The 15,468-nt window shown below is 36.7% G+C and overlaps 1 protein-coding gene across 8 annotated transcripts in view; it reads left to right on the top strand.

The window, feature by feature from the left end:
• Nvl (nuclear VCP like) overlaps positions 1–15,468 on the top strand; it is a 122,866-nt gene that overhangs the window by 76,055 nt on the left and 31,343 nt on the right. For all 8 annotated transcript variants that reach the window (XR_007349767.1, XR_007349766.1, XR_007349765.1 and 5 more), the window contains one exon: positions 7,571–7,677. Coding sequence is in view for 3 of the 8 variants with exons in the window: in XM_048809311.1 (XP_048665268.1) it covers positions 7,571–7,677 (107 nt within the window). In the remaining 5 variants the exon portion in view is untranslated. The remainder of the gene's footprint in view (positions 1–7,570; positions 7,678–15,468) is intronic.

Consider the following 15,468-nt stretch of genomic DNA (forward strand, 5'->3'; position numbering starts at 1 on the left):
TCTCTAACTCCATCCATTTACTGGCAAATGCCATGAGTTTACTCTCTTTTATTGCTGAGTAGTATTTTATTGTGTATATATACTACATTTTCTTTATCAATTCATCTACTAAAGGACATTTGGATTGGTTCTACAGTTCAGCAATTGTGAATTGATGTGGCTGTGTCCCTGTAGTATGCTGTTTTTAAGTCCTTTGGGTATAGACTGGGGAGTGGGATAGGATAGGTGGGTAAAGGTGGTTCCATTCTCAGTTTTCCAAGGAATCTCCATACTCCTTTCCTTATTGGCTGTGCCAAATTGCAGTCCTACCAGCAGTGTAGGACTGTGCCTTTTTCCCAACATTCTCGCCATCACTTATTGTTGTTTGTATTCTTAATAGCTGCCATTCTGACTGGAGTGAGATGATATCTTAGAGTAGTTTTGATTTGCATTTCTCTAATTGCTAGAGATGTTGAACATTTTTTTTTAATATATTTGTTGATTGATTGTATACCCTCTTTTGAGAAGTGTTCAGTTTCTTAAACCATTTATTGATTGGATTATTTGATTTTTTGGTGTTACAGCTTTTTGAGTTCTTTATATACCCTAGAGATTAGTGCTTTATCTGAAGTGCAAGTTGTAAAAATTTGCTCCCAAGCTGTAGGCTCTCTATTCACCTCACTGAGAAGAAGCTTTTAGTTTGAACCCATCGCATTTATTAATTCTGTGCTTTAGGAGTCTTATTAAGGAAGTAGGGGCCTAATCTGACTGTATTTGATTTGCCAGAATTTTATTGAGAAGTTTTGCATCTGTGTTCATTAGAGATATTGGTCTGAAGTTTTCTTTCTTTGATGTGGTCTCTTCTTCCTGGTTTTGGAATCAGGGTGATATTGGCCTCATAGAATGAGTTTGGAAGTGCTTCCTCTTTTTCCATTTCCTGAAATAAATTGTAGAGTATTAGTATTAGTTCTTTAAAGGTCTTGTCGAACTTGGCTATGTATCCATCTGGTCCTGGGCTTTTCTTGGTTGGTAGGCTTCTGATGGCGTCTTCTATTTCATTGCTTGAAATTGATCTGTTTAAATTGTGTATATCATCTGGATTCAATTTGGGCAAGTCTTATGACTCTAGAAATTTGTCAATGCCTTCGATATTTTCCATTTTATTGGAGTACAAGTTTTCAAAATAATTTCTAATTATCTTCTGTATTTCTATAGGGTCTGTTGTGATATTTCCTTTTTCATCACATATGTTAGTAGTTTGGGTTTTCTTCTCTACGTTAGCATGATAAAGGGTTTGTCAATTTTATTTATTTTTTCAAAGAACAAACTTTTTGTTCTGTCAATTTTTTCAGTTATTTCTTTTGTTTCAATTTCATTGATTTCAGCTCTGATTTCAATTATTTCTTGTCTTCTGCTTTTGGTGTTAATTTGTTCTTTTTTTTTTTCTAGGGCTTTTAGATATAATGTTAAGTCATTTATTTGTTAACTTTTTCTTCTTTTAAGGAATGAACTCCATGCAGTGAAGTTTCCTGGTAGTACGGCCTTCGTAGTGCCCCAGAGATTTCAATACATACTATCTGTGTTCTCATTCACCTCTAAGAATTTTTAATCTCCTCCTTGATGTCTTTTGCAACCCATTGTTCATTCAGTACCATATTGTTTAGTCTCCAGGTTTTGGAGTAGCTTTTATTTTTTATTTTATCATTGATTTCTAATTTTATTCCATTGTGATCTGATAGAATGCAGGGTAGTATCTCTACTTTTTTATATTTGCTAAGAGTTGCTTTGTGGCATAATATATGGTCTATTTTAGAGAAGGATCCACGTGCTGTGAGAAGAAAGTGGATTCATTAATTGAAGGATGAAATATTCTATATATGTCAGTTAAGTCTATGTTATCGATCGTATTAGGTTTTTTTTCTTAAATTTTTTTTAGTTGTAGATGGACACGATACCTTTATTTAATTTATTTACTTTTATGTGTTGCTGGGAATCGAACCCAGACCTTCACACATGCAAGGTAAGTGCTCTACCACTGAGCCACAACCCCAGCCCTATTGATTGTATTATTGAGTTCTGTAATTTCTTTGTTCAGCTTTTGTTTGGATGATCTATCCAGTGGTGATAGAAGTGTGTTAAAGTCACCCAGAATTATTGTGTTGTAGTCTATTTGACTCTTGAACTTGAGAAGAGTTTGATGAACGTAGATGCTCCATTGTTTGGGGCATATAAATTTTTCATTGATATGTCTTATTGATGAATGGTTCCCTTAAGCAGTATGAAATATCCTTCTTTATCCCTTTTGATTAACTTTGGCTTGAAGTCTACTTTATTTGATGTGAGGATAGAAACCCTGGCTTGCTTCCGCAGTCCATATGAGTGTTTTGATTTTTTCCAACCTTTCACCTTCAGTCTGTGGATGTCTTTTTCTATGAGATGAGTCTCTTGGAGGCAGCATATTGTTGGGTCTGGTTTTTTTGTTTGTTTTTGTTTTTATCCAATCTGCCTGTGTGTATCTTTTGATTGGTGAGTTTAGGCCATTAACATTCAGGGTTATTATTGAAACATGATTTTTATTCCCAGCATTTTTGTTTATTTTTAGTATTAAACTAACTTGGTTTCTCCTTTCATTAGTAGTTTTTCCTTTACTGTAATACCTCCCTTTGCTAATTTTCATTGTTGTTTTTCAATTCCTCTTTATGGAATATTTTGCTAAGGCTGTTGGGTAGTGCAAGCTTTCGAGTTATAAATTCTTTTAACTTTTGCTTATCATGGAAGGTTTTTTTACTTCATGATCAAATTTGTGGAAGGTTTTTTATTTCATCATCAAATCTAAAGTTTAATTTTGCTGGACATAAGATACTTGGTTGGCATCTGTTTTCTTTCAGAGCTTGATATATATTGTTCCAGTATCTTCCAGCTTTCAGGGTCTGCGTTGAAAAATCTGCACATCTAATTGATTTTCCTCTACATGTAATCTTATTCCTTTCTCTCATGGCTTTTAATATTCTCTCCTTATTCTGTATGTTAGCCATTTTTATTATGTGTCTTGGTGTGGATCTGTTGTGATTTTGTACATTTGGCACCCTGTCACCCTCCAGAATTTGGTTTTCCAATTCATTCTTCATGTTTGGAAACTTTTCTGATATTATTTCATTGAGTAGATTGCTCATTCCTTTAGTTTGGAATTCTATGCTTTCCTTTATCCCAGTAACTCTTAAATTTAGTGTTTTTATGCTATCCCATATTTCTTGAATGTTTTGCTCATGGTTTCTTACCATCTTCACTGTGTGGGCTACATTCTTTTCAAGATTATATATTTTGTCTTCATTGTCTGAGGTCCTTTCTTCCAAGTGGTTTAATCTGTTTGTAATGCTTTCAATTGAACTTTTAATTTGGTTTATTGTTTCTTTCATTTCAAGGATTTCTGTTTTTTTTTTTTTTAGAACCTCTGTCTCTCTGTTGAAGTAATCTTTTGCTTCCTTTATTTGTTTATGTAACTCTGTCAAAATGATCTTTTGCTGCCTGTATTTGCTCTCTTATATCATTCTTTAATTCACAGAACATTTTTATCATGTACATCCTGAACTCCGTCTCTGTCATTTCTTCTGCTGTGCTGGCCATGGATTCTAATAATGTGATATCTTGATATGTTTGGGGCACTTTCTTCCCTTGTCTTTTCATATTGCTTATGTGTCTTCCCTTCTAGCACTGTGGATCCGAGGCTTATAGTGCCCCTGTAGGGATCTAATACCTCTCCTTTGAGGTGAAGGACAATGGTAACAGATTCCAATATAACCAATATACACCCTAAAAACAAATGTTTGCTGTTAAGACGTTTATAGTTTGGTCAAAATGTACAGAAATGGTGAATTCAGTTATTAGCTACAATATACCCAGTAGGTTTATAAAAGTGTTTACAGTTTCTAATGGTGGATAAAGAACCAGAGGTGAGGAGTAGGATGATATGCTAAGGAGGAGGTAGGAGGCCCACCATCTTGGATCTGTATTTCACACTTCTTAGGAAGTGTGAAAGAGAAATCTAACAAGGAAGGTTAGTAGCAGGAGAAGGGAGAGAAAGTAATTTTGAGTAGACAAGTAAGTGGGAAGACAGTAGAGTACATAAAACAAATATAAATATATATTTAGAAAAATAAAAAATGTTAAAATAGTAGAAATTGGTGGGAAAAAATTTTTTTAAAAAGTCCCAGTCTTCAAAATCCTAATTCATGCAAAATACTTGGTTTCACATATGGATGTGAGTGCGGGAGAATAGAGAGGGAGAGGAAAAAAAGAACTTGAAAGAAGAAACAGGGATTGTTTTAGTTGGAGATCAGTATCTTTCCTGCTTTCCTTTTTATCTAATAGGTGGGGTCATCTGTTGTTAGATAGTATCTCTGCCCTCAGGATGGTGAAGGTAACCAGGGTGTCACTGTGCCAGGGTGGCAGGTGCTGGGGAGAGGGGGTAGTTAGAAACTGAGTACCTGGCCAGCCAGAGTTCCAAATTGGGATTTGCTCCCACTGAAAGTGATGAAGGTGACCCAAGATGGAGGCGCCTGCTTTCATTGTTTGGGTGTCGGGTCAGTGGGGGGAGCCGAGTGATGGCATTGGACAAGGAGTTCAGAGACAGCTCTGGCTTGCAGTATGTGGCTGTCAGCTTATTCAGAGCCTGTGTGAAGTTCCCTGGTGTAGGCAGCTACTATGTGTAGGGGACTATCTGCTGCTGCAGCGTCCCAAGATGGCAGCAACCAGGGGAGCCCCATGGGGGTAGATGGGGGTCCACATGGGAGTGGCAGCTAGAGTTCCTGCATGTGGGAAGCTGCCAGGTGTCATGCGTGGGAGCGGCATCCTGACACTGAGGCCTGGAGCCCTGGACAGGCACAGTAATCGTGATTCCTGCCTAGGAGCAGGAATATCACTACAGAGAAGCAGTATTCTCACTACTTGAGTCCTAGGTCATGGAGTGACACGGAATGCTGCCTCTCTTGGCCCACCATCTTGGATCTATATTTATTTATTATTATATCGTGCTGAGAATTGAACCCAGAGCCTCACACATGCTAGGCAAGTACTCTACCACTGATCCACAATCCCAACTCCTCAGCTATTACTTTTTTGAAAGTACTATCCACTATTCCATCTCAGATTATTCTGAACCCTCTTCGCATGTGTGGTATAGCTGCAGTTAAACCAGCTGCCTGTACTTAGCTAGAGAAGATGCAGCTCCTTGTACTGCTAGGCCACTGATACCCTAGTTTGAGTCTGTTCTGCACACTTGCATTTCTTTCTTCAAATGCCAGCCCTCCTAATTCTCAGTAGGAGAATTACCTGTTCGCACTCAGTGCACTGTGTAACTTGTTTAAAAAAAATAAAAAAGATACTCGTGCGTAGAGTATGTAGACTTTGAAACCCATATAGCCAAACCAGCTTCTTAACATTCTCTTCTACTTGATGGTGTCTGTTTCCTACCTGTAGCAGAAAAAAGTTTCTGCCCTCTAGATATGGCACAGCTGAAAAAATAAGCAAATAAGCTTCCATCTGGACAAGAATTAGGTCTGCACTTTTATATTTGAGACTTTCTGGTTCAAAGTCTTTTGTTCATTCTAAGCCCTAAATAATTATTTAGCAGATAAAAGAATAGAGGACTAAAAAGAAGCTGTTTATTTTCTTACAGTAAGATATTTAGACACTAAAGGTCTAAGTTAAACAGACCTGTTCCCTCACTTCTAGTCTGACTGGTCTTGTATCAAGGTTGAATGCTTCTTGGAGGCAGTCGAACACATGCTGTGGTCAGGCCTGTATACCTTGCCCTTTGACAGAGCACTACTTTTTTTAAAAATTAACTTGGGCCCTGATTTGTAGATAAGCTGGTATGTAGTAGACTCATAATTGTTTAATCAATCATAAGAAGATACCTCATTCTGTTTTCCATCTTTGTTTAGGTTTTTAAAAATTTTATCCATTTTAGGCCTGCATTCTAATGATTTTTAGTATATTTGCAGAGTTATGCAGCCATCACAATTTAATTTTAGAATATTTCCATTCTTAAAAAGAAATCTTATACTTTTCAGCATTCATTCTCCTTACCTCATGTTCAGTTCTAGGTAACCACTAACTTACTGTATCTATAAATTTGCCTATTCTATATATTTTACATAAAAGAAGTCATATAATGAGGGCTTTTTTGTCTGTTCTTTTACTTAATATAAGATTCTCAAGGTTCATCCATGCTATACAATGTCTCAGTACGTCATCCCTTTTTATTTCCAGATAATAATTCATTTTATAGTTATACAAGTTTTTTTATTTACCAATTGATGGACATTATGAATAATGCTGCTATGAATATTCATGTGCAAGTTTTTGCTTTAATTTGGTTTAATTTCTCTTGGAGATATATACCTAGGAATGGGAAGGGTAGCTAAGAAAACTTAGGAAGGAGAAACTCAGTAATTTTTAAGAATGCAAAGGGATGCTGAGACCAAAATGTTTAAGAACTTCTATACTATAGACAAGATGACCACTAGGCAGGTTTGTGTACACACACACACACACACACACACATACATATTTTAACTCGTTTTCAAATGGTGCATTTTGCCATCCCAAGAGAAATTCCAACAGTAGTTGAATATTCATAAAAGCATTGAATAAAGATATAGTTTCCATTTGGTGGTTCAACAGTAATACTAACAGATGGAATGTCAGCTGCAAAGAGGACTAATTGTGCGTCTTTGTGGAGGAGGAAAGTATTGTTTAAGTTGCAATATATTTATTAGAAACATGAATTTCATTATTTCTAGTTAGGTTTGTATATGCAGTGGTCTTACCTTTGTGTCTTATAAGAGCTCTCAATTTCACGCTTAAATTAACTGTTGGAAATGGTTTAGCTAAAAAATGGAGTCTCTGTAGAGAAGTCAGGAATGTTCATAAGGAGCCTCCTGTCAGGCATGGTGTGAGGCTTGCAGTGCTGCTGGCACCCAGAGACCAAGCACAAAAGAAGGCAGGAGACTTTCTTTGAGGAGCCTCAGGAAAGAAGGCAGTGTCCTTTGAGAACTGCAATAGATATGAAGGGGGGAGGGCATTTTAGAGGAAGACAGCACTGAGAGCACAGAGAAGTAAGCTTGAAGCTTCTGGATCTTTTAGGGAACAGCAAGACATCTGATAACTAGTGTTTTGGGGAGAAATCAAACTAGAAAGGAAGATGGTGAGGTCCTAAGGGTTTTCCTGCCCTGGTTAGAAATGTAGCGTCCATTTTGCAGGAAGGAGCAGGAGTTGAAACAATGGACTTGTGTTTTAGGCAGATAACCTTGGCAGCATTATAAGGGGAGGTTTACAAGCTAGACCAGTTAAGGACTTATGTTTTCTTGAACTGATGGTTAAGGTAATCAGAGACAGACTTGATGGAACTTGTACCTGTTTAGAGGGAAGGGGAGAAACCTGTCTGGTGTTTTGGGGTGGGGGTTCATTATGTGTGATTGGGAATCCTGGAGAAAGAGCAGGTTTGGGGCTAGAAGGTGGGATGGATTTTTCAATTTTAAAAAAAATCTATTCTGTTTCATTTATTTAAGACTTGTTCTCCCTTCTCCAGATATCATCGACCCTGCCATTCTGCGCCCAGGTCGGCTGGACAAAACACTCTTTGTGGGTATGCCACCCCCAGCAGACCGTCTTGCCATCTTAAAAACTATCACAAAAGTGAGTAAAGGAAATGGAATATTTTTGGATGTGTTTCTCTCAATAACTATAGTTACAACGGGTATTAATTCAGGATGACTGAATACTTTCTTTACTCTAAATATTCGTCCAGTCTAGATCTCCCAAAAAGGAAGATGAACTTTTATTTTATCATTGAAAATCCTCTCCATTTTTATTTTTAGTTGCTTAAAGTGAAGGCAACTTAAATAGATTAGAAAACTGAAAAAGCAGAGGGATATTTGGAGATGTTGTTCAATTAATATATTAGACATATCACTGACATCACATTTTCCATTCTTTTAGATGTGTGATTGTTACTTTTAGAAGAATTAACATTAGTTCATGTTTGAAATGGAATAGAAACATTTGGAGATGAAAAGTAAATAGATGTAGGTCCAACGTAAACATCCAGAGAAAAATTCAGTTTTGATAACACCATATTGAATTTTGTCCTCCACGTTTATGTATTTCAACTTAAAAAAATTGTATTAATGTATTATAGTTATACAAAATAGCAGGTTCATTTTGACATATTTATAACCACATGTAACTTAGTTTGTTCCAATTCAATCCCTTGTTCTTCCCCTTTCCCCTCCCCTAGATCCCCTTCCTCTGCTCTGTCTTCTATGTGTTTATCATTTTATTAATTTGTGTATTATAGTTATGTAAAAGTTAAATTCATTGTAACTGTTATTCATACCTGCACATACTATAATTTTATTCTACAGTTTCTTTCCTTTCCCATCCTTACCCCTTTCCTCAGTCCCCTTCCTCTGTTCCACTGTTCTCCCAGTTTCATGAGTTTTTTTGATTTTTAAAATCCTTACTTCTCTCCACTTTCTGCATAGGGTTGAAAACTTTTGGGTCTTTGCCTTTTGAGTCTGGCTTATTTTCCTTAGCAAGATGTGCTGTACCAGTTCTACCCATTCACCTGCAAATTATATATTTCATTCTTCTTTATTGCTGAGTAAATACCATAATTTCTTCATCTATTCATCTGTTGACAGGCTCCTAGACTTGTTCCATAACTTGGCTATTGTGAAATGTGCTGTTATAAACATTGGTCTGCATGTATCCCTATTATGAGGAATTTTTTTTTTTTTTTAAAGAGAGAGAGAGAGAGAGAGAGAGAGAGAGAGAATTTTAATATTTATTTTTTAGTTTTCGGCAAACACAGCATCTTTATTTGTATGTGGTGTTGAGGATCGAACCCCGGCCACACGCATGCCAGGTGAGCGCGCTACCGCTTGAGCCACATCCCCAGCCCTGCATGTATCCCTATAGAATGCTGATTATAGTTCTTTTGGATAAATACCAATAAATGCGATAGCTGGGTCACATGGTAGTTCCATTCCTAGTATTTTAAGAAGACTCCATACTGATTCCCAAAGCGGTTTTACTAATTTGCAGACTCACCAACAATGAATGAGAGTACAATTTTCCCACATCCTCCCCAAGTTTCCCTCAGAATAATAGGTATGAATGACTTATTTGGACCTACCATATCCTATTTCCTCAGTGATTTTCAAATTAAATAACATGCATTTTTACTCAATATTTTTAGCAGAATATAAAATTTTTCAGTAAGTGGGGAGCAATATCCTCCGAAGTTTTTCTCTGTACAATATTTTCTCTGTACAATATTTAAGAATTATTTTAATCATAAATTACAGTGGCTTGACTTTTGACCCAAATGTAAGTATAAACACATCCAGTAAAAAACTGTTGCTGTATATGTTTTCCAGCTTTTAAGATGCCTGTACAGAGGTAGGCAAGGTGGCACACACCAGTGCCTGGGGAGACTGAGGCAGGAGGATTGCAAGTTCAGAATGCCTCAACAGAAACGAGGCGCTAAGCAACTAGTGAGACCCTGTCTCTAAATAAAATACAAAGTAGGGCTAGGGACGTGGCTCAGTGATTGAGTGCCCCTGAGTTCCATCCTCAGGATCCCAAAAAAGAAAAAAGATGCCTATACAGAATTGATTTTTCTGTTTAAAAAAAAAAAAAAAACTAATAAGAATTGGACACAAAATAAAAAGGAGGAGGCAAGTCATCCCAGATTGTACTATGGTCAAATGATGTATATTGACATTTAGTGCAGACATTGCAAACCTCTCTATGCAGTAGGGTTGATAAGTGATAGAGTGAATGAAAAAGGGGGAATAAACGTAATACATTATTTAAAGAAAGTTAATTTTATATGAGAATTAAAAGAACAAATTGAAAGAGATTAACTTCTTATAATGTTTCTTTGTTATAAAAGGTTTTCTTTCCTAACATTGCTCTGAGAGTTAAAAGGAAAAAAAGATTAGAAAACTGAGAAAGCAGAGGAAGTCATTATTATTATTATTATTATTGTTACAGATGGACACAATATCTTTATTTTGTTTATTTATTTTTTTTATGTGGTGCTGAAGATCAAACCCAGCACCACACATGTGTGAGGCAAGCGCTCTGCCACTGAGCCACAACCCCAGCCCAAGTTATTATTTTTTAAGTACAGATTTCATTTTAGAAAAATCAGTTAACAAGGTAATTAACAACATTCTTATCTTCCCTTCCACCACTGCACAGTTTTTGTTGCGTGTATATATGTCTGTGGCCAGTTTTATAACACTTACATTATGTCCAGCAGTCATAATCTTAGCTTAATATTTAAATAAATCTAGTACTCACAACAGCAATTTCACAAGTTTTTTCTATTTAATTTGATTCATCTTTTTATCTGTATTTCCTTATTAACTTTATTCTTTTATTCTGTTTATTAAGTATATTCTACTTTATTCCTTGAATTCTTTCCATGATTAAATATATCTGTCTGTTGTCTTTATATCTGGATAACAGGTTAGCTGGAAATAATTTTTGATTGGTCACAGTTTTCCCTATTGCCTTTGTAAATATTGCAGTGTAATTTTTTTTTTTTTTTTAAATTCTGAATGTGTCTATAAAGATGTTTGAGGCCTGTCCGTTGATCTCACTCACCTGGTGCCATGTTCCAGGAATACAGAGCACCATGAGAAATGGTGTAACTTTGTAATTCCTCCTGATTCTGCTGAAATCCCTTGATTAGTGTGTCTGAGGACTTTCTTTAACATTCTCTAAGGATATCCTCTCCACAGGCTACTTCTCTTAATATTTGAGTATCAGTGGACATCATAAGATTTTGTCACCTTACCTTTCCTCAGTGCTCCTTCCTGGCAATGTAGGCTTGATTATGAGCCACCCCAAAAGTTTCTCTTTCCATTCCCCTCCACTTTCAACATTTGCAACATGCAGGTTTTCTCCTTTCTTTATTTGGTTGCTTTGAGTAGATTTTTAAACTTTTAACTTTTTAAAATAGATTCTTTGGATGATAACAAAGGAAGATCATGATCCAACTTTCACAGGCCATCATAACTTAAAACTGCATTGGGTAATATTCATAACTGTCTCCAAAAGGAGGGAGGAACAGATGAGAAAAGAAGGCTGATGGGGCTTTGTGGGTTAAAAAGCTCCCACTAATGAAGGACGGGATGGAAGACAAGATGGTTCAACCAAAAACTGAAATTCAGCATACCAGAACTAAGGCAATATCAGAGAATAACAAAAGGGACTCAGATGGAAATTGTTTAAAGTTTTTAATTAATGGGACATTGGATTACTGTAGAGTTGAGGGAGAACATGAAGGCAGGTAAATTCTCTGCATGAGCATTACCCAAGTGATGATGTCTAACAGGAAGTTGGATTCATGGCTGGGAGTTCAGAAGAGTCCTCTGGTTGAGTTATAGCTTTGTCTGTCATCGTCATATTACTGGTGAAAGCTGTGAAAACATATTGCTTAGCTCACTGTTTGTCAAGACAGTTTTACCGCCACCCCACTCCACATTTTTTAATTGTCTGTGAGATGTTTGTCTCTAGGAAAGGGAGTGTTGCTGCTGTCAAATATCCTACAGCAAACAGGAAAACCAAACACACTACCCAAAGATTTATCTAACACAAAATGCCAATATCCCAAGGCTAACAAAGCTTGCTTTATTCGTATATACTTGTTATCTGTACCAAGCATTTTCCTTCCATTTCCTTGGCTCCATCATTAAGAACTTCAGTAATGAGATTTTGTTCATTTTGGTTAGTATGTATTTAGATACATGTGTATATAAGTAAGTCTATACACACACTCTCCTAGTTTCTTCATATGAATTTCCTATAGTCATGGTGACAAATGAAAATAACACACTTGCATGTGGGATATCACCAACAAAAGGAAATGAATAGAGTGCTGTCCATTTCTAGATGAGAGACTTACAAATTTGTTTGGAGCCTTACAAATTTGGATCCAAAAGAATGATCACCTCATCATTTCAGATACTGGTTCATTCCCATAATGATACCCACAACTTGGAGCAACTTTACACTTTCTTTTTCTAGAATTTCATCACCATTCCAAAAATTATGAACCCTCATACTAAGGTTTGAATGTTTCTACATATCTGCTTCAAGAATAAAATGATAAAGGAAATAATGTAATTCAATATTTACCTAAAATTAGTACTCTTTTTTTAAAATTTGTGTCTTTGGTTGTAGATGGACAGCATGCCTTTATTTTATTTGTTTATTTTTATGTGGTGCTGAGAATCGAACTCATGTGCTGAGAATCGAACTGAGTGCCTCACATGTGCTCTTCCACTGAGCTACAGCCTCAGCCCCCAGCACTCTTTTACTTAGTCAACAAGTACTCACTAAAAATTAATTCTATCCTTGGGATTCTGTGGGTACTATTGAGCAGACCAAGAAACGTAAGACCCAGTCTTTAGCAGTAAGGAGCTTGCCTTCAGATATATGAATGTTTATGAAACAACAGACATATTAATCCACTCCTGAGGAGGGGAAAAAAAGGAAAGTGAGTACCTTAGCAATTCCAATTCTATCATAGAAGTATAAAGAAAAAAGAAGGGCTGGGGATGTGGCTCAAGTGGTAGCGTGCTCTCCTGGCATGCGTGCGGCCCGGGTTCAATCCTCAGCACCACATACAAAAAAGATGTTGTGTCTGCCGAAAACTAAAAAAATAAATATTAAAATTCCCGCTCTCAAAAAAATGAAGAAAATACACTAAAATATTAATTGTGCTTGCTGTGGAGGTGGGATTATAGAATTTTTTGGCTATGTTAGTGTAGTCCAGCCAATGAGCCCCAGGAATACAGTTAAGCAGGTGAGGCCTGTTGTTAGGGAGAATGCACTCCAAGATAACTGGGGAAGGGGGCATTTAAGTAAGAGGGTGTAAGAAAGGACTAAATGTTTGGGGTTTATGTTAGATTTGGGAAAGGTTTATTATGGAGCCTTGCTCTCAATTGTTGTTAGAAAGCAGCTGTCATTCTGTGGGTTGGTATCCTCTTAAATTACCTAGAAGGGAGAAAGACCTGTGATTGTTAAAGAAACAGCAGTTCTTTCTGTTGCTTAGGTTGGGGGATTGTTTGGTCATTCCTCTCTTGGACAGTGTTCATGCTCTATCCGTGCTCGGACATTACAGAGTAGCCTTTTTGTCTTGATCCATCACGGTCACATAGTGTTCTTGTCTGAAGTCCGAGTTCTAAGAGATTATTTTTGTTTAGCAGCAGCTTCTCTGTAAGGAATGCCACAGCTTTCCTGTGAGGGCCCAGCCAGCCTAGAGCACCATCAGGGTCCACTTAATTATCTCAGGCCACATGCTACATGTTAGGGTCTCCTTTTCTTTTTCTCACCTGCTTTACATTTGTAGATTTTTCTATCTTGACCCTGTATTGTACATTCTGTCTGTTTGCAAGAAGAATCATCTGGTATAAATGTGGAGGTTAGAGAAGAGCTGAGAATTAGATGGAAAAGGCCTATAGCCTCTGAGCACAGAGTTATGAATATGGAAGGAAGGAAAAATCCAAAAGAGACATTTTTATAGAAAAACAATTTGAATTTGAAAGCAACTTTTATAGCATTGTGGCTTAGGCCCTTCTCAGTCTCAGCATATATGTGTGCTAAACATAGGCTGGGTTCGGGGAGTTTATTCTCTTTTACTTTAGAGTGTATTTTTACTTACTTCCTGGGTGTGCCCTGTTCTCAGCCTTGGAACCTTGCTGAACAGACCTGCTCAGGAGGAGCAGAAGCCTCATCCAGCCATCCTTTTTGCCCTGCTGGCCCCCATCTTCCTGGTGCCTCTAAGGAGAATGGCTCCACATTCCCATCTTCCCTCCTCCCTCCAGAATTCATGATTGAGTTTATTTAAAGAATATGTTGACTTAGCAGCTCAGGAGGCTGAGGCTGAGGCAGGAGAATCGCGAGTTCAAGCCAGACTCAGCAATGGTGAGGTGCTAAGCAACTCAGTGAGTCCTTGTCTCTAAATAAAATACAAAAAAGGGCTGGGGATGTGCCTTAGTGGTTGAGTGCCCCTCAGTTCAATTCCCAGTACTCCCCACCCCACCTAAAAAAGAATGTGATGATAGCTAAAAGCAGGGCACAAGTAGAGGAAGGAAGATATCTCATCCAGAGGGATAATTCATATGTGGACAGAGGTCCACATATATTCTCGGTATATCAACAGAAAGTGATACAGATTGGTTTTTCATGGACTGAACATATAGCTTAGTTAACACACTAGCCTTGTATGTGCAAGGCTGCAGGTTTGATCACCAGCATCACAAAATAAATAAATGTGTGTATGTGCGTGTTTGTGTGTGAGAGTGAGAGAAAAAGCAATATCATTTTTAAAAACCTCTTTCAGTGCTTAATCTGTTTTAAAGTTGCTGACTTTTGACTTTAATTCTCTAGATTGTCTTATATAGTTTTTTCTCTATTAATATCTGAGAGAGTGGACTAAAATTGTGTAGTCTTAAAAATATGAAATGATTTGTGGATTGGATCAACTTCTTGCTATCTTTTAGAATCTTGAGTTTCTTTAGGAAGGACAAGGATGACATTCTAGTCTTTGTAGATATTTTCTGGTGATGATTTTCGGGTTTTTTCCACATAAGATTTGTATTGGACATACAGTAAAGGGAAGTTTGAACATATTTTTAAATGGAAAGTGTTAAAAAGTAAAGACTATTCATAAAAATAAGAATCACTTGTTTCCTCCATATTGAAATTAAAGAATTATAAAATTTTTATGTATTTCACCATAGCTTCATAGATTCCACTAGAGAAGTGAATTATGTGGGTTATTTTAATTCTTAAAGAAGACCATATACATATGCAATTTTACCTCAAGTGTAAAATAATATATGTTCAAGGTAGTTCAATTTTCATTTCTCCCTAATTCACAGTCATTTTTTTGGCCATGATGATTTTTTTTTTAAAGAGAAAGAGAGAGAGAATTTTTAATATTTATTTTTAAATTTTCGGTGGACACAACATCTTTGTTTGTATGTGGTGCTGAGGATCGAAGAAGCAATCAAAAGACTACCAACCAAGAAAAGCCCAGGACCGGATAGGTATACAGCAGAGTTTTACAAAACCTTTAAAGAAGAATTAATACCAATATTTTTCAAGTTATTTCAGGAAATAGAAAAAGAGGGAGCTCTTCCAAATTCATTCTATGAGGCCAACATCACCCTGATTCCGAAACCAGACAAAGACACCTCAAAGAAAGAAAACTACAGACCAATATCTCTAATGAACCTAGATGCAAAAATCCTCAATAAAATTCTGGCGAATCGGATACAAAAACACATCAAAAAAATTGTGCACCATGATCAAGTAGGATTCATCCCTGGGATGCAAGGCTGGTTCAATATACGGAAATCAATAAATGTTATTCACCACATCAATAGACTTAAAGATAAGAAC

This window comes from Marmota marmota, unplaced genomic scaffold (genome assembly GCF_001458135.2).
Source record: "Marmota marmota marmota unplaced genomic scaffold, marMar, whole genome shotgun sequence".
Lineage (NCBI taxonomy): Eukaryota > Metazoa > Chordata > Mammalia > Rodentia > Sciuridae > Marmota > Marmota marmota.